The following is an 18,398-nucleotide window of genomic DNA, read 5'->3' as shown; positions in this document are numbered from 1 at the left end:
TATACGTGGGCTTTCACATAGGGACCAATTTTTTGATAGGTATTATGATTAACTGCTTTAAAATTTCCCACAATCACAAAATTTTTGATAAAAATGTTACAACTCTATCAATTTTCTTCCCAATTTTTACAGAATTTAAGAAAAATAAATCAGAATATGTAGAAGCAATGACAAATACCATTCTGTTAAAACTTTCTGAATCTTTGCTGTGGGCAGATTTCCATTTCATGCAATTTTCTGTGAAATTAATGAGCTTTTTTCTTTATTTCACTGAAATGAATAAGGAGCATCAGCGTAATTATAGAGACTTACTTGTTCAAAAATGCCTCATTAGCATTTCATAAGGTTTCAGGGGTCTTTATTCAGTTTTCAACTTAACAGGCTGAAAGAAACTACCCCAGGTATGGCTTAATCACTTAGTTTGCTTAGTTTTGAAACTTAAAATAGTAACAGCAATTGTAGTTTAATAAAATCTTATAGACAGTTAATATTCATATTTCTCAGTTATTCTCAGAAATTTATGAAGTTATTGAATGAAAATTTTCACTGAATTTCTCATCCGTTATTTCATTCTGTGTATTTGAACTTGGAGGCAAAGCTGGGAATGGTACGTCTTCAAATTGGTTGCCTGATAATCACCATACAACTCCTTTTACTTCAAAATCTTACGCTAAAATAGCTATTGCTTTCCACAAAATCTTGGTCGATCCAAACAAGGTTTCAGATTAAAATTTATTTGAAGATTACTAAAAATAAACATAATTAATTTCCTTTCATCATCAACATTTTAAAACTACATGGAATGGGAAAGTACATGGAATGGAAATCTGCCCAAACATTTAGGGCCACACTTATGCCAATCAATGTGCTAGGAAGCCTGGAGCCAAAGCCACGAGGAGACACGGTTCCTGCCTTCACCTACTAGAGAAGAAACGTCATGTAAACCCATAATTACATAGAGTGTTATAAGGACTGTCCAAGAACTATGTGTAAGATGCTTGGGGTTCAGGGGAAAGGTCAGATCCACGAAAGACTTCTCAGAGGTCATGTTTTTAATGAGCGTGGTGGTAGTTTGAAAGAAATACCAAAACAGCATGAGAAAGTTTGCTGACCTTTATTCTTGATTAGAATACTGTATATATTTCCTTGTACATTATTAATTTTCTTAGCACACTTGTTTATGGTAAAGACAAACTAAAACTGAATGCTCCAATAGTTCTAATGAGGTTTTACAGTTTATTTTTTTTAACAGCCCATTTGAATGTTTGAAAGTAATTTGAAATAAATAGAGTATTTATAATTTGGAATCCATTGATAAATATGATTGAGAGTGTTACCAAGGGTTCTATTTGTTCCTTATATGTTACAATAAATTGAGATAATAGAAATGTGCTAATGACCTACTGATTATTGTCTTTCCCAGATGAAAACTTTTCAGTTCCTCATAATAAAAGAGGAGTACTTGGAATGGCCAACAAAGGCCGTCACAGCAACGGGTCACAATTCTATATCACACTGCAAGCAACTCCTTATCTAGATAGAAAATTTGTGGCTTTTGGGTATGTATATTGTAGATCTGTCTATATAATATTCACACCTGTAAAAATGTCATTTAAAAATATTTGGATAAGTATTGTATATAGTGTATAGGTAGCTAAAAATAGGGCTTAAATGCAAAAATAATACAAACAGAGACAAAAGTATTTAAGAAATATTTTGCAAAGAAGTTTGCTATCTATAAAAACATAGAAAATGGCCAGACACAGTGGCTCAGGCTTGTAATCACAGCACTTTTGGAGGTTGAGGTCGGGAATTGCTTGAGCCCAGGAGTTCAAGACCAGCCTGGGCAACACAGTGAGACCCCATCTCTACAAAAAAATTAAAAATTAGCTGGGCGGGCATGGTGGCTCATGCCTGTAATCTCAGCACTTTGGCAGACTAAGGCAGGTGAATTACTTAAGGCCAGGAGTTCCAGAGCAGCCTGCCCAACATGGTAAAACCCCGTCTCTGCTAAAAATACAAAAATTAGTTAAGCATGGTAGTGTGTGCCTGTAATCCCACCTACTCCAGAGGCTGAGGCAGGAGAATCACATGAACATGGGAGGTGGTTGCAGTGAGCCAAGATCATGCCACTGCACTCCAGCCTAGGTGACAGAGCAAGACTCTGTCTCAAAAATAAATAAATAGGCCGGGTGCAGTGGCTCACACCTATAATCCCAGCATTTTGGGAGGCTGAGGCAGGCAGATCACTTGAGGCCAGGAGTTCGAGACCAGCCTGGCCAATATGGCAAAACCCCGTCTCTACTAAAAATACAAAAATTTAGCCAGGCCTGGTGGCGTGCACCTGTAGTCCCAGCTACTTGGGAGGCTGAGGCAGGATAATTGCTCGAACCCGGGAGACAGAGATTGCAATGACAGAGGTTGCAATGAGTGCACTGCACTCCATCCTGGGCGACAGAGCAAGATCTGTCTCAAAAAATAAATAAATAAATAAAATAATAAATAAATAAAATTAGCTGGGTGTGGTGGTATGTGCCTGTAGTCCCAGCTACTGACGAAGTTTAGGTGGGAGGATTGCTTGAGCCTGGGAGCCATGATTGTACCACTGTACTCCAGCCTGGGCAACAGAATGAGACCCTACCTCAAAAAAAATACATAAGACAAAATAAAAAAATAAAAACAGAAACCATTTAGGCATAGTCATAATAATGTTCTTTCTGTGTCTCTATCCACCTATCAGTCTTCAGCCTTAAGGATATTATCAATTCTTTATTACTATGAATCATACCACAGTGCTTAATAATATACTAATATGTAGAAGTGAAGAGGTGAAGTCATTTAATTAATTGTCCATGTACATCATGAAGAGGTAGATGAAAACTAGTCAAGTTACATGTAACTATTTTTACTGAACGATTTTAAATATGGAAACATCACAGGTAATAGTTATTATTATAATATTGTTAGCAAGATGCTTAAAGGCATGTGGACCTAAAATGGATGATGGAAATACTTTTCATCACTCCAGTGTTTCATATCTCTCTTTAATTACTGAATGAATATGAGGCAGGGCTTACTTCATCTTCCCTGAGATAGTGTAAAGTGTTTGGATTTTTCTGAATAACTGTTAGATTTGTTCCACCCACTCCATAGGGATAATTACTGACGCTCCAGCACCTGGAATTTCATGCCAGTGTTCATTTTAACTACAATAATTCCTTTCATGTAATGCTTTCTGTGATACTTCCAGGTTGAAAAAATAGAAAGTGTATTTTCATCCATAGGATATCTTTAAAGAGATAACATTACATTAATAGATGCATAACATAAAATAATGACTTAAGTTTTCCCTGGTCCCAAATAAATTGTATTCTGAGTTTGAAAATTAGTTTTCAACTATTTTCATTTTTTTTTTTTTTTTTTTTTTTTTGAGACAGAGTCTCGCGCTGTGTCACCCAGGCTGGAGTGCAGTGGCGCGATCTCGGCTCACTGCAAGCTCCGCCTCTCAGGTTCACGCCATTCTCCTGCCTCAGCCTCCGAGTAGCTGGGACTACAGGCGCCCGCCACCACGCCCGGCTAGTTTTTTGTATTTTTAGTAGAGACGGGGTTTCACCATGTTAGCCAGGATGGTCTCGATCTCCTGACCTCGTGATCCACCCGCCTCGGCCTCCCGAAGTGCTGGGATTACAGGCTTGAGCCACCGCGCCCGGCCTATTTTCATTATTTTCAACTCATTATTAAATTAGTTTTAAGGCCAGACGCAGTGGCTCACACCTGTAATCCCAGCACTTTGGGAGGCCAAGGTGGGCAGATCATGAGGCCAGGAGTTCGAGACCAGCCTGGCCAACATGGTGAAACCCCGTCTCTCCTAAAAATACAAAAATTAGCTGGGCATGGAGGCGCACACCTGTAGTCCCAGCTACTCAGGAGGCTGAGGCAGGAGAATTGCTTGAACCCGGCAGGTGGAGGTTGTAGTGAGCCGAGATTGCACCACTGCACTCCAGTCTGACAACAGAGTAAGACTCCGTTTCAAAGAAAAAAAAATAGTTTTAAATCCAGATAACATTTCTTGGATCATTTAAATCCAAATAACATTTCTTGGATCATTTAAATCTCTGTCATATTGCTGACAGTCTCTATCCTCTACCAACTTCCTGGTGATCCTTTATATCTCAGCTAAAGGTACCTTTCTCAAACACAAACATGACTGCTTTAAAACTTTTAGTGCCTCCATTACCATCTTCACATCTGCACAGCCTGAAGTCTAGAGTGGCATTCCAGGTCCTCCACTCTCTGGCCCCACATCCTTTGTTCAGCCTTCACATCTGCTGTTTTCTCAACTCATTCAAATAGAATTTTGTTAGGCACCTGCAGTATGCCATTCATGGTACTCAGTGCTGGGGAAAAAGAGTGACAGTGTACAATCCCTGCTTTTCAGGGAGCTTACAGTATGTTATGAAAAATAAGTCAAATAGCCAATAGCTATGTGACAGTGAGACATGGGCTATGCAAACTGTGTAAAGGGTGCATTGGGAGATGGGTAAGAAAACACCCTCCAACTCCAACTCCTTTCACCAAAGTGAACACACAGCCTTACAGGGTGGCAATGGAGTGGAGAGCACTCGGTCTCCTTTTGATGGTGCCTGTTCTCTATGATCCACCTTCCTCTTGGGGAAATCTCTAATTTTTATCATCATCACTCTAGCCTCAGGGAGGCACTGCCCTCCTTCTATTCTGCTATTCTCCCTCAAGTAGGATCTCAGTGTATTCCTTAAATCTCCAAAATTAAAAAAAAAAAAAGTCTCCAAATCACAGTGGAGGCCGGGCTGGAATATTTAAACAAGACCTTACAGAACGCTAAGGGAAAAGCAGAAAGGTAAAACATCATAGGCAACTAGATAATCTATTTAAACTAATGAAATAGAGCTCCTTCAGGGATACCTTCCTTCCCAGTTGTAGAGCTGCCTCTTCCCTATCATCTCTCAGTATCCCCAGGTATGTCTGAGCTTTTGGAAGCCCAGACATGGTTAGCAAGGTCCAGAGAGATCTCATCCAAGACAGGCACATGATCCCTCAGATAGATGATACTGGGAAAGTCCTTCAGGAACGACTGTAGCAATCCACAGAGCATGGCTGGCCCAGTGGGCTCGTAGGGAAAGAATATCACAAAACAAGCCTGTAAGCTCTCCATTCACATGCACCCATGGTAGAGGGGGGTTAGTTGGAGGGGGAATTATTTCATTTTAAGAGACTTGTAAGGTGGGAGGGGGTCATGGAAAGTGTCATGAGAAGGTGAGTTGAGGAGTGAAAAGTCACGTAGAAGTTAGCCAGATAGAGAAGCTAGAAATTACAATGAGTCAAATCAGTTTTAGGAAAATTGAAGAGCTTTTGCAGAGAGGCCCTGAGGAGTAAGAGAGCATCTTATCTACAAGTCATCTGGTCTGGGCAGAGCTTAGTGCCTAGGGGAGAATGGAGAGGGTGGAGGCTAGATAAGAGGTCAGCTGGCCAGGAGCGGTGGCTCAAGCCTGTAATCCCAGCACTTTGGGAGGCCGAGATGGGCGGATCACGAGGTCAGGAGATCGAGACCATCCTGGCTAACCCGGTGAAACCCTGTCTCTACTAAAAAATACAAAAAACTAGCCGGGCGAGGTGGCGGGCGCCTGTAGTCCCAGCTACTCAGGAGGCTGAGGCAGGAGAATGGCGTCAACCCAGGAGGCAGAGCTTGCAGTGAGCTGAGATCTGGCCACTGCACTCCAGCCTGGGCAACAGAGCGAGACTCCATCTCAAAAAAAAAAAAAAAAGAAAAAAAAAGAGTCAGCAAGGGTCCAGCTCCCAACGGACCACGGGTGCCATGCTGCTGAGCACGAGCCTCACCCAAAGGTGATGGGGACCATGGGAGAATTTTACATTGTGGGCAACACAACCAGCTTCTCATTTTGAAGAAAAAATCTCTTTAGCAGAAGTGAGGAATGATTTGGCAAAGAATGAAAAGGAAGTAGCAAGACCACTTAAGAAGCTATGGTTATAATAGGCTATAAATGAAGTCCTGCTTTAAAGCACCAGCAGTACAGACGAGCAGGTGATAAGCGGACAAACTCAAGACATTGAGAAGTTAAGAGTCAAGAAGCACTTTGGGAGGCTGAGGTGGGCTGATCACGAGGTCAGGAGATCGAGCCCATCCTGGCCAACATGGTGAAATCCCGTCTCTACTAAAAATACAAAAAGTTAGCCGGGTGTGGTGGCAGGTGCCTGTAATTACAGCTGCTCAGAAGGCTGAGGCAGGAGAATGCTCGAACCTGGGAGGCGGAGGTTGTAGTGAGCCAAGATTGCGCCACTGCACGCCAGCCTGGCGACAGAGTAAGACTCTGTCTCAAAAAAAAAGAAGTTAGAGTCGGGGGTGAGGGCCTGAGAGGAGTCCAGACCAACACTGTCCAGTAGAACTCTCTGTGGTGATGGAAATGTCCTGTAGTCTGCACGACCTAGTATGACAGCCACTGGCCACATGTGGCCACCAGTCACTTGAAATGTGGCTAGTGTGACTAACGAACTATATTTAATTCTAATTAAGGTGGGGTTTTTGTTTTTGTTTTGTTTTGTTTTGTTTTTGAGACAGGGTCTCACTCTGTCACCCAGGCTGGAGTGCAGTGGTGCAATCTCAGCTCACTGCAACCTCTGCCTCCCAGGTTCAAGCAATTCTCAAGCCTCCGCCTCCCAAGTAGCTGGGATTACAGGCATGCACCACCATGTCCAGCTAATTTTTGTATTTTTAGTAGAGATGGGGTTTCACCATGTTGGCCAAGCTAGTCTCGAACTCCTGACCTCAAGTGATCCGCCTGCCTCAGCCTCCCAAAGTGCTGGGATTACAGGTGTGAGCCACTGCAACTCCCAGCCTATAATTAAGTTTAAATAGCCACATGTAGCTAGTGGCGACCATACTGGGCAGTGCAGGTCTAGAGTAACTCCTACGATTTGGGAACTGATTGGAGGGGTGGTACCATTCACCAAGATGGAGACTATAAGGAGGAGGATTTGGGAGAGAAGATCATGAGTTCAAGTTGGACAAGTTTCATATTAGGATACCTACAGGATAGCCAGTTGGTGGCATCCCAGGAGGTGGATATTCAAGCTGAGTCAGAGCTGGAAATGTAATTTGGACGCAATTTGTAGACTAGCAGCCAAGCTGCAACCAGGCCATAGTACCATCACCCCAAGAACAGTCTCTGTGCCTTTGCTTATCTTGTCTTGTTGGAGAACAGGCTTCATACTGTCTTTGGACAGAAATGAATCTATTTATCCTCTGCCCTTCATCCTTGGAACATATCTTGTATTGTCCTGTGTCATGGTTTTTTTTTTTTTTTTTTTTGGATGGCAAAAATAGATCCCAAAGGCAAAGAGAGGGCTAGAGTACAGTTGGTGTTGGCACCGACCATGCCCCTGTAAAGGTTCATGAGATGGAAGTCGCACCCTTCCCCTCAGCCACTGTCCCAGCCCAAGCACTGGCAAGAGGGCACCAGTCCTATGTCTTGGCCTGTCTCTCTGCCCTCTTTTAATTGAAAGAACCATCAGAAGTCTAGCTCCACTCCCCAGAAAGTTCTAGCTCATGGCCAGCAAGTGTCTGTGGAGATCTAAACTAGCATGGCTTTTTTAATTTTTTATTTTTTTAAATTTTATTTTATTATTATTATTTTTGAGATGAGTCTCACTCTATGGCCCAGGCTGAGTGCAGTGGTGCAAACTCAGTTCACTGCAACCTCTACCTCCTAGGTTGAAGCAATTCTCCTGCCTCAGCCTCCCGAGCAGCTGGGATTACACGCGTGCACCACCAAGCCCAGCTAATTTTTGGTATTTTAATAGAGACAGGGTTTCACCATGTTGTCCCCAGGTTAGTCTCGAACTCCTGTGCTCAGGCAATCCGCCTACCTTGGCCTCCCAAAGTGTTGGGATTACAGGCATGAGTCACCACATCGGTCGAAACTAGCATGGCTTTGAGCTGTCTTTCATTCATCCACTCAGTGGATGTTGTCAGGTGCTTGCTATGTGTCAGGCATTATGCTAGGCACTGAGCCTGAGCACAAGCGTGATCCCTGCCGTCATGAGAGAATCGGAAATCAGTCAAAGCAGCATACAAATAAATGTAAAGTTTCAACCCTGGCAACTTCTCTAAAGGAGAGAGAGGGAACTTAACATAAGCAAGGTGGCCTGGGAAACTTCCCCAAGGAAGTGATGACTGAGCTGAGGTCTGAAGGAAAACCAGGAGGTGACCATGCCAAAGGGTAGGGGTTGGGGAGTAACACAGGAGCTGTGGAAGAAGGGAGTGTGGAGCTCTTGAGGTACTGAAAGCCAGTCTGGCTGGCGCAGAGAGCAAGAGGAAGCATGTGGCCCAACCTCCCTGAGAGGCCATGGGAGATAGACCATGCAGGCCCTGGTAGGCAATGGCAGGGATTTTTGGTCTTCATCCTAAGGATAATGGGAAATTATTGTTGTGTTTTGAGCAAGGAGATGAAAACAGATTGCTATTTCTAAAAGACCATGCTGGCCAAGTGTGGTGGCTCACACATATAATCCTAGCACTTTGGGAGGCCAAAGTGGGAGGACTGCTTGAGGCCAGGAGTTCAAGACCAGCCTGGCAATAGCAAGATCCTTTCTATACAAAAATAAATAAATAAAAATATTGGCCAGGCCTAGTGGCACACACCTGTAAGCACTGGCTACTCAGGAGGCTGAGGCAGAAGGATCACTTGAGCCAGGAGGTCAAGGCTGTAGTGAGCTAAGATCATGCCACGGCACTCCAGCCTGGGCAACAGAGTGAGACCCTGTCTCAAAAAAAAAGAAAAAGAAAAGAAAAGAAAAAAAAGTCACCCTGACTGCAGGGAGATGAACAGAGGGGAAGGTGCCAAGCAGATGGAGGAAGCCAGCTCAGAGCTGCAGCAGGAGGCCAGCTGCCTGGACGATGGTCCTGAGTACTGTAGGTGTGGCAAAGTGCCCACATCCAGAGAGATTTAAGATACTTAGAGCTGATGTTTATTTAATTTGTAGGAAATAGTCTTGACTATAGCTGGGTAGGACTCCATTTCAGAATGTAAGTTAAATATGAAAACTTATGACTGACTAAATTTTCTGTTTTTTTCTCCTATGTAGGCAATTGATTGAAGGAACAGAAGTGCTTAAACAACTAGAATTAGTTCCAACAGAGAATGAAAGACCAATACATGTGTGTAGAATTACTGACAGTGGAGATCCTTATGCTTGATTTTCATATCAATATTTTCTGTGATAATTTATTACTTTGTATCTGATCAGCTGTTTGTAGATTTAATTAAACAGTACTTGATAAATTGTAATTTGAAAGCCGTGGCAGACACTGTAGGTTGCCTCATCGACACCCAATACCTCCCCATCTTCCTTTCCTGTCATAGAGACTGTGAAAGGACAATACTCAGTTTCCTAGACTCCTTCTCAGCCACGGGTGGCCACAAGAGATGGTTGTGGCCAGTGAGACAGGAGTAGAATGCCAGTGGTCCTGCCACTTCCCCTTCATCCTGTCTGGAATGTGGAGAGGCTGGAGCTGCAGCTGTCATCTTGTGGCCATAAAGAAAAGGCCGAGGCCAGGCGCGGTACCTCATGCCTGTAATCCCAGCACTTGGGAGGCCGAGGCAGGTGGATCACGAGGTCAAGAGATCGAGACCATCCTGGCCAACATGATGAAACCGTCTCTACTAAAACTATAAAAATTAGCTGGGCATGGTGGCATGCACCTGTAGTCCCAGCTACTCGGGAAGCTGAGACAGAAGAATCGCTTGAACTTGGGAGGCAAAGGTTGCAGTGAGTCGAGATTCTGCCACTGAACTCCAGCCTGGCGACAGAGTGAGACTCTGTCTCAAAACAAAACAAAACAAAAAACAAAAACAAAAAAAACGGCCAAGTACTGCAGAGATGTCAGCCCCAATCTCTTGAGCTGCAGAACCAATACCAGCAACCACCTACTCTGGACTTCTTAGTATATGAGACTAACAGAGCCCTGTATTGTGGTGTTTATGTTACTGTTGGTTGAGAATTTTGTTACTTGTAAACAAAAAAAATTCTTAATTTAGCAACATACTTGATAGCCTAAGACATTTGTAATAAAATTATGTTCTTATTTGTAACTACATGTACTCCCGGGAGAAACTTGGTAAGTAACCAAATAGGATGATGCAAAAGAAAAAGCAATTCATTTTAATATTTTATTGTTTATACATAGCATTCAGAAAGGGTATCTATACTTTGGATGTTTTCATACATGACATGAACATCATCCTTATCTCTCTGAGCCATACCAACCCTGTGAAAACCAAGGGATTGTGTTACAGTCTCCGTGGTGGCTGACTCATGTGATGTTACTGGAGATTCAGCTTTATCACTACTCTGTAGTCTAAAGTTCTCAAGCTCATATCACCTGGGGAGCTTTTAAAATGTAACCTAACAGACCTTGTCCCTGACCTACCGAGGCAGAGTTCCCAGTCGTCGGGCAGAGATTCTGTGTTTATTTGGTTCTTTCCCCAGGGTTCCCAGGCATGGGGCACAGATTCTGTGTGCATTTAGCTCTTTCCCCAGGGTTCCCATTTAGACAGCTGGGCACTAGTCATCTGGGAATCACTGCAAGGTATAAGGAACTGGTTCCAGCCCCCATGGTGTAGTGTAGTCAGCAGAGTGCTTGACTCTGCTGTTGGTGACCTTGCTCAGCTCCTGTTACACCACTACCCTATGCCCTTGCTCTGCCCAGACTGAGGGGGCTTTTCTTTTTTCTTTTTTTTTTTATTTTTTGAGACGGAGTCTCGCTCCGTCGCCCAGGCTGGAGTGCAGTGGCGCAATCTTGGCTTACTGCAAGCTCTGGCCCCGGGTTCACACCATTCTCCTGCCTCAGCCTCCTGAGTAGCTGGGACTACAGGCGCCTGCCACCACGCCTGGCTAATTTTTTGTATTTTCAGTAGAGACGGGGTTTCACCATGTTAGCCAGGATGGTCTCGATCTCCTGACCTCGTGACCTGCCTAAACCTTGGCCTCCCAAAGTGCTGGGATTACAGGCGTGAGCCACCACGCCCAGCCGAGAGTGCTTTTCTTACCCTAAGCAGAATGAGGTTTGTCTTCCAAGAACAATCTCTATTTACATCAGTCTTAAAGGGGCAGGCTTCTAAGTAGGCATAGACTTTTTTTTTCTTTTGAAATAATTATAGATTCACAGGAAGTTGCAAAAAAAAGTACAGAGCAGTCCTGTGTATCTTTCACCCATTTTCCCCAGTGGTTACACTTACAAAATGGTAGTACAATATCAAAACCAGGCAGTTGACATTGGTACAATGTGTGTATGCCATTTTATCATGAGTATAATCAGGTAACCAATACTACAGAGAAAATATAGAACCTTTCCAGCACCTCAAAGATCCCCTTCCAGTACCCCTTTATAGTCACACCCGCTTGCCTGCACCCTGCCATCCCTAACTCCTGACAACCGGCATTTGCTTCTTTTTATGACAGCTATAGTGCTATATGACATATGCTTTATGCTAAGACCTGAGGTGGATGGGAGGAAGCAGACCGCCTATGTTACATTCTCAATTGACCCAGAGCAGCATAGTGTTAAGAATGTGTGTTCTAGAGCCAGACTGCCAGGGTTCAAATCCTGGCTCTGCCATTCCCTAGCTGCACAAACTCAGGCAAGAACTTTTCTGTGCCTCAATTTCTTCATCCGAGAAACAGTGGTACCTACCACATAGGATTGTTGTGAGGGTTCCATGAATCAATAATTTGTATAGAGAACCTACAAGAGGACCTGGTCTGCTGTAAGCGCTCAATAAATTTAATAATAAATTACTAATGTGTAACCTTCAGGGCTGGTCTGCTGTAAGCGCTTGATACATGTAATAATAAATTACTAATGTGTAACCTTCAGGGTGTAGCCTCAGAGCTTGGACTTTCTGAAAGCTCTCCAATGACTCTGACAGCCAGATTTGGGAATCCCTGAGGAGAGTCTCCCTCTTTATGTACTCGCAGACTTCTGGGCAGTCTGAGAACTTGGGTGATTTGTCTGCAGCTTCCAGACTCTCTCACTGGGCCTTTGCCCAGGTTCCTCAGGTCACACTGGGGACATCTCAGACAAAAGGGAGATGGGCTTGCCACCAGGATTCAAAACAATTGGTGAATGAAAACTGATTCTTTGCAAGGAGCCCAGTTAAAACACATGGCAAGCATTGCTCATGTAATAACAAGCAGCAGGGCGGTTCTTACTGGTGATGAACCTATGTATTAATGGCATTAGGCATTTTATCTGATGTTGTGAAAGAACTGGAATATTTGCGTGGGTGCAAGAAACTGATTCCAGCTCCCTTTGTCAGCAGCAATAGAAAGATAGAACTCTGCCAGTTTTCTAAAGGATGGCGAGTTCATGTTCCCTTTGTTCACTCTAACTTTCCACTTCTGGGCTGCAGAAACCTCAACCACAGATCTATGCAGTGGTTCTTATCACCAGCACTTAAAAGTATACACAGGCCGGGCGCGGTGGCTCAAGCCTGTAATCCCAGCACTTTGGGAGGCCGAGGCGGGCGGATCACAAGGTCAGGAGATCGAGACCATCCTGGCTAACATGGTGAAACCTCGTCTCTACTAAAAATACAAAAAACTAGCCGGGCGAGGTGGAAGGCGCCTGTAGTCCCAGCTACTCAGGAGGCTGAGGCAGGAGAATGGTGTAAACCCGGGAGGCAGAGCTTGCAGTGAGCTGAGATCCGGCCACTGCACTCCAGCCTGGGCGACGGAGCGAGACTCCATCTCAAAAAAAAAAAAAAAAAGTATACACACTGATACTTCTGTGCTAGAATGATTTGTATGTTTAACCTCCTGGTTGAAGAAACTGGTTGTCAGAAGGACTCAAAAGTTTACTCCAACGAACTCCACACGTAAGACTTTGATGTAACCAAACTGAAATACATTAATTAAACAGAAGGGATTCTAGATTTTCCCACATCTATAGATAGGACCATAAAGGCCTTCTGATGATTTACACAAAATGCTAAGTTATATATCTAAACTTGCCCTAAATGCTGATATGGCAAAGTCAAGTACATACGCTGTATCTTATACTAGGCCATGTGAATAAGGGAGTGCATATCTAAACATTTTTTCTTCTATGGTGAGATTTCTTCTATGGGGAAGTATTTAAAATTCGATCCAAGGAATTTGTTTGCCCCTACTGCAAACAGTGCTGGTTATTTGTTAAGGAATGGATAGTCTGGCAACCTCAGGATTCCAGACCCGAGTTTTTATACATATTTTAAATGAAGCATATTTGTTTGAGAACCACCTGTCCAGCAATGTGATGGTCAAATCACTTAACCTTTCACTGTCCTCATTTGTAAAAAATAACAGAAGTTGAGTTGCTAGCTTTCTTCTGGCTCTAAAACTTCAGTGATTTTTCTGAGTAAATGTATAAAATAAAAATTTCTTAAGTGAAATGGGGGTACATCTGTCTCAGTGTTCTGAGGATTGAGATAGCAAGTGAAGGTGCTTCTAATAATGCTTGGCACACAGGTATTCCGTAAGAATTAGTTTCCTTTCTGAAACATCTCCCCGCAAAAACCAGTCAAGCTACCACTAAGAGAATATCATCATCATCATTTCAAGAAATATCAAGCCCTTTTTATACTGAGTATTAGCAGTTCTCACTAACACCAGATTAACTGTCAATCAACTGAACTAATTCAAACGTATAAGATTAAAATTGGTCTCTACCACACCTAGCAATATTCTCTCTTATGGAGATTAATTTTTTAAACTATATTGATCTTACCATCCCCTACACTTCCCAAAAGTGGAATCACCACCAATTAAATCTGTCAAGTCTTAAGACTTTCGTATATCATATGAAATATTGGTGACAAACTCAGTAGTAATGTATACAACATGAATTACAAGTTGCATATTTGATAGAGGGCTTTGTAAGTATGGTGATAAATCACAGGTTCTTTTACTTTAGCATGCGTCAGAATGCTGGGGCCTGTCAAACACAGATTGCTGGACCTCAGAGTTTCTGATTCAGTGGCTCTGGGTAGGGCTGGAGAATTTGAACAAGTTCAAGGTGATGCTGCTGCTGCTGCTACTGCTGCTGGTCTGGAGACCGCACTTTAAGAACCGATGGGATATATTAGAGACAGATCTATGAGAGACCTGTGGCACACAGGTATGTAGAAAAGTTGTAACAGTAAAGTGTAACCTACAACAGAAGAGGAAGAATGAAGGAAATGACAAGAAACCTTGATTTCATCAAGGCAGCAGAGGAGGTATGTTATGTTGACCAATTAGACAGTGACCAGAACCCTGTTGCAAGGTGATGAGGTTCTTAGCCGGGTCAGATGTGAGACCTCCAAGTGCTGGACAGTGGCAACGTGGTAGTCAGGTTATTAGGGAGGGACTTGGACACTTGGGCTGCTCAGGACATGCACTTTGCCAGTCAACACAGAATTACTAGAATATTTTAATAACCAGAGTGGCCATGAGGTGTGTTCTGGCTGAAAATCAGCTCTCCAAGACAGGATCGGAAGAAGCACGGTGAATACCTAGGGACAAGGGGAAGTCATAGCTAATCCAAGATAGCAGCAAGTCGCCTGAGGTGTAGTTTAGCTTGAACTTGGAGGTTATTCCTAAGGAACAAGTCAGGAAAAGGCTTCATTTCCTAAAGGACCAAAAGATGTGATGCAAAGAGCTCTAGCAGACCCAGGGTTTGAAGCAGAAAAAAATGCATCTTAGGCCGGGCGTGGTGGCTCTTTGGGAGGCCGAGGCAGGCGGATCACGAGGTCAGGAGATTGAGACCATCCTGGCTAACACGGTGAAACCCCATCTCTACTAAAAATACAAAAAATTAGCTGGGCATGGTGGCTGGCGCCTGTAGTCGCAGCTACTCAGGAGGCTGAGGCAGGAGAATGGCGTGGACCCGGGAGGCGGAGCTTGCAGTGAGCAGAGATCGTGCCACTGCACTCCAGCCTGGGTGACAGAGTGAGACTCCATCTCAAACAAAACAAAACAAAACAAAACAAAAATCATGCATCTCAGGTGCCAGCCTAAAGGGAACCTGGGCTGGGGCCATGACTCCTGCACAACCAGGTGGTTTGTGCTGTTTGTGCCCTAACCTGACATATGTTTGTAAAGAAGCAAACATTTTTTTAATGAGATGGAGTCTCGCTCTGTCACCCAGCTGGAGTGCAATGGCATGATCTTGGCTCACTGCAACCCCCACCTCCTGGGTTCAAGCAATTTTCCTGCCTCAGCCTCTCAAGAAGCTGGGATTACAGGTGCCCGCCATCACGCCTGGCTAATTTTTGTATTTTCAGCAGAGACGGGGTTTTGCCATGTTGGCCAGGCTGGTCTCAAACTCCTGACCTCAGGTGATCCGCCGCCTTGGCCTCCCAAAGTGCTGGGATTACAGGCGTGAGCCACTGCATCTGGCTGTTCTCCAACTTTAAGACTACACACATGTACATATCTTCTGGGAATCTTGTTAAAATGTAGGTTCTGATTCAGGACATCTGAGGGGGAGGCCTGAAGTTCGGCATTTCTGATGCATTTCCACATGATATAAATGATACTGGTTCGAGAACCACACTCCGAAAAGCAAGGGTAAAGAACTGGTTTTCCAACTAAGCTGCAGATTAGAAACACCTGGGAAGCTTTTAAAACTCCTGATGCTCAGACATTATTCCAGACCAATTAAATCAGTACCTAGGCATTAGTATCAGTATTTTTCAACACCCACCACCACCACTGCTGCCACCAGGTAATTCCAATGTGCAGCCAAGGTTAATAACAACTGCTTTGAAGCATCATGTTCCCCTCTGGTGCCCTGGCACACTTTTCAAAGAAACATCCATAAAACGGAGAGCCTCCTAATGAGAGTATCTCTAGAATTTCACCCTCAATCTTAATCACAATATTAATAGTAAGACTTTGCATATACACTTTTAGCTCACTAATATTTGATTTCTCTTTCTCAAAACGGATTCAACTACTACTAAATGAGCTTTAATATATGCTGTTAAAACTCTCTTATAGACGCCAGCCCTTGCTTCCCACCCATACTCCTCTAGATGAATCTGCCCTGACCCACAGCTGAAGAGTTCAGGGAGCTATTTGTAGCAGCTGCCCTCCTACGCTTATTTTTTTATTCTATTCTATTCTCTTTTATTTTTTGAGGCGGAGTCTCACTCTGTTGCCCAGGCTGGAAGGCAGTGGTGCAATCTTGGCTCACTGCAACCTCTGCCTCCTGGGTTCAATAGATTCTTCTGCCTCAACCTCCCAAGTAGCTGGGATTACAGGTGCCTGCCACCATGCCGAGCTCCTCCTGTACTTTTCAATGCAGCTAATTATTGGCAAGGGTGGAGAACTGACTGAAATAAGCCAGTCTGTTCATTTATTCATTTAAAAAAAATTAAGTGCAGGGAATAAATTGGTGAGCACTGTCTCTATTCTGAGTTAATCTAGCGAGAAAGACAATTGTTATATAAAGCAGTATATGCTTTGTTACGGGCAAGTCCAGGGTGCACAGAGCAGGAACATCTTTTGTAGTCTGGGAGTGGGGAGAAAGCGGTAGTTGAATATTTTAAGGATAGCTTAAGATGGAAGTGACAGCTTGGCTGAGACACCTGAAAGTAGAAGTAGGAGTTGGTCAGATGCCAGAAGGGAAAAAGAATGGTCTAGGCAGAAGAAATTGCACGGATGAAGATCCACATGCAGAAGAAAACATGACCAGTTAGGATAATTGGAAGCTCTAGTGTAGACTGCATGGATGGTGTCAGAGCAGAGAGTAGGTAACAGACAGGTTGGGAAGGCATGGTACTCAGTCAAGTTATCTCTTTCAAGAGTTGTAACTGTAATACTGGGCAATAGAGATGATTGGCTGTGGGGATATAGATCTGGCAATGTCCTGTAGGAGTGAAGCCTGAACTCCTAGCAAACCAGCTCCACACGCTAGGGATTCCTCCTTTTTTTGAGTCAGAGTCTGGCTCTGTCGCCCAGGCAGGAGTACAGTGGAACGATCTCGGCTCCCTGCAAGCTCCGCCTCCCGAGTTTTTTTAGTAGAGACGGGGTTTCACGTGTTAGCCAGGATGGTCTCTATCTCCTGACCTCGTGATCCCCCCGCCTCGGCCTCCCAAACTGCTGGGATTTCAGGCGTGAGCCACCGCGCCCGGCCGGATTCCTCCTTTTAGGTTCAAGTCTCCATTGGCCCTCACACATTTGATTTCCCACCCCTGAACACCTGTAAGATTTACTGTCATATTCTTACAGTGAATGGATTCCCTTTAACACAAGCGAGTACAAAAGGGTTTGTACTTCTTGCTATCAAGTAGTGGAGCCAAACCTCTGATTATTAAGGGGCCACTGGATGTTAGTTATAGCTAGAAGGCAGGGTCCTGTTTGTAGTGTTGGTCTGTTTATTTGGGGAAAGGTATTGACATAAGGCTGAAGCATTGTATGAAAATTTGCTGTTTAAAAATCTTAGCGGGAGCTTATACTGCTAGAAGATTCACAAGCGCAGAAGCACTCTGTTTTGCTGCTTTCAAGAAAATAAATGGTTAAGAAGGTGGCTCTAACAACCAATCAACAATCTAATTGCAAGCAAAGTGTCTAAGAGGAAATAACCTGCGTGATGGCCGACCTTGCAGGCAGAACTCTCTGAGGGTGCTTTTCAACTGCGATTTTACCCCCAGGGGACATTTAACAATATCAGAGATATTTTTGGTAGTCACAACTAAGAAGTGGGGTGCTTCTGGCATCCGGTGGGTAGAGGCTGCTGAACATCCAACAATGCACAGGACAAGCAAGAATGAGTCAGCCTGAAATCTCGACAGTGCCAAGATTGAGAAACCCTGCTCTATGACAATAAACAGAACCTTACTCTTTCAGGAACTGAAAAACAGAAACAAAAACAAAAACAAACTGTCTCTCTGAAATGGTGAAAATGACTTTGGAACTCCCTTGATCTACCTCCACAGTTGCCACGCAAAATAAAATAAACCAATAGTTTCTAGTCTTAAAACAAGAGCGTGAAATGTCCCTTTATCAGGACTGAGGAATACCTGAGGACTAGAGTTGAACATTCAGGTGACAAACTGTTAAACAGTGGTCTCCACAGAGGAGTGTGTTTATCCTAGGGTGGAAAGAAGACAACACACCGGGTTCTGAGAACAGAGCTTCCATTTACTTTTTTTTTTTCTTTCTTTTTTTTTGAGACGGAGTCTTGCTCTGTTACCCAGGCTGGAGGGCAGTGGCGCGATCTGCACCGCAACCTCCGCCTCCCGGGTACAAGCGATCCTCCTGCCTCAGCCCCGATAGTAGCTGGGATTACAGGCACGAGCCACCATGCCTGGCTAATTTTT

General features: G+C 43.8%; 1 protein-coding gene across 3 annotated transcripts in view; it reads left to right on the top strand.

Moving 5' to 3' along the window:
* Positions 1-11,867, top strand: part of PPIL6 (peptidylprolyl isomerase like 6) — a 49,890-nt gene extending 38,023 nt beyond the window's left edge. For 2 of the 3 annotated variants that reach the window (XM_025384357.1, XM_025384356.1), the window contains 2 exons: positions 1,424-1,559; positions 9,139-11,867. In XM_025384357.1, the coding sequence (XP_025240142.1) occupies positions 1,424-1,559; positions 9,139-9,250 (248 nt within the window). In that variant the 3' untranslated portion in view covers positions 9,251-11,867. The remainder of the gene's footprint in view (positions 1-1,423; positions 1,560-9,138) is intronic. The other variant, XM_025384358.1, reaches the window with a different exon arrangement.
* Positions 11,868-18,398: the final 6,531 nt, after the last annotated feature.

The sequence above is a fragment of the Theropithecus gelada genome, chromosome 4 (assembly GCF_003255815.1).
Source record: "Theropithecus gelada isolate Dixy chromosome 4, Tgel_1.0, whole genome shotgun sequence".
Taxonomy (NCBI): domain Eukaryota; kingdom Metazoa; phylum Chordata; class Mammalia; order Primates; family Cercopithecidae; genus Theropithecus; species Theropithecus gelada.
The sequence above is the reverse complement of the archived record's forward strand: the minus strand, read 5'-3'. Positions and strand labels throughout refer to the sequence as shown.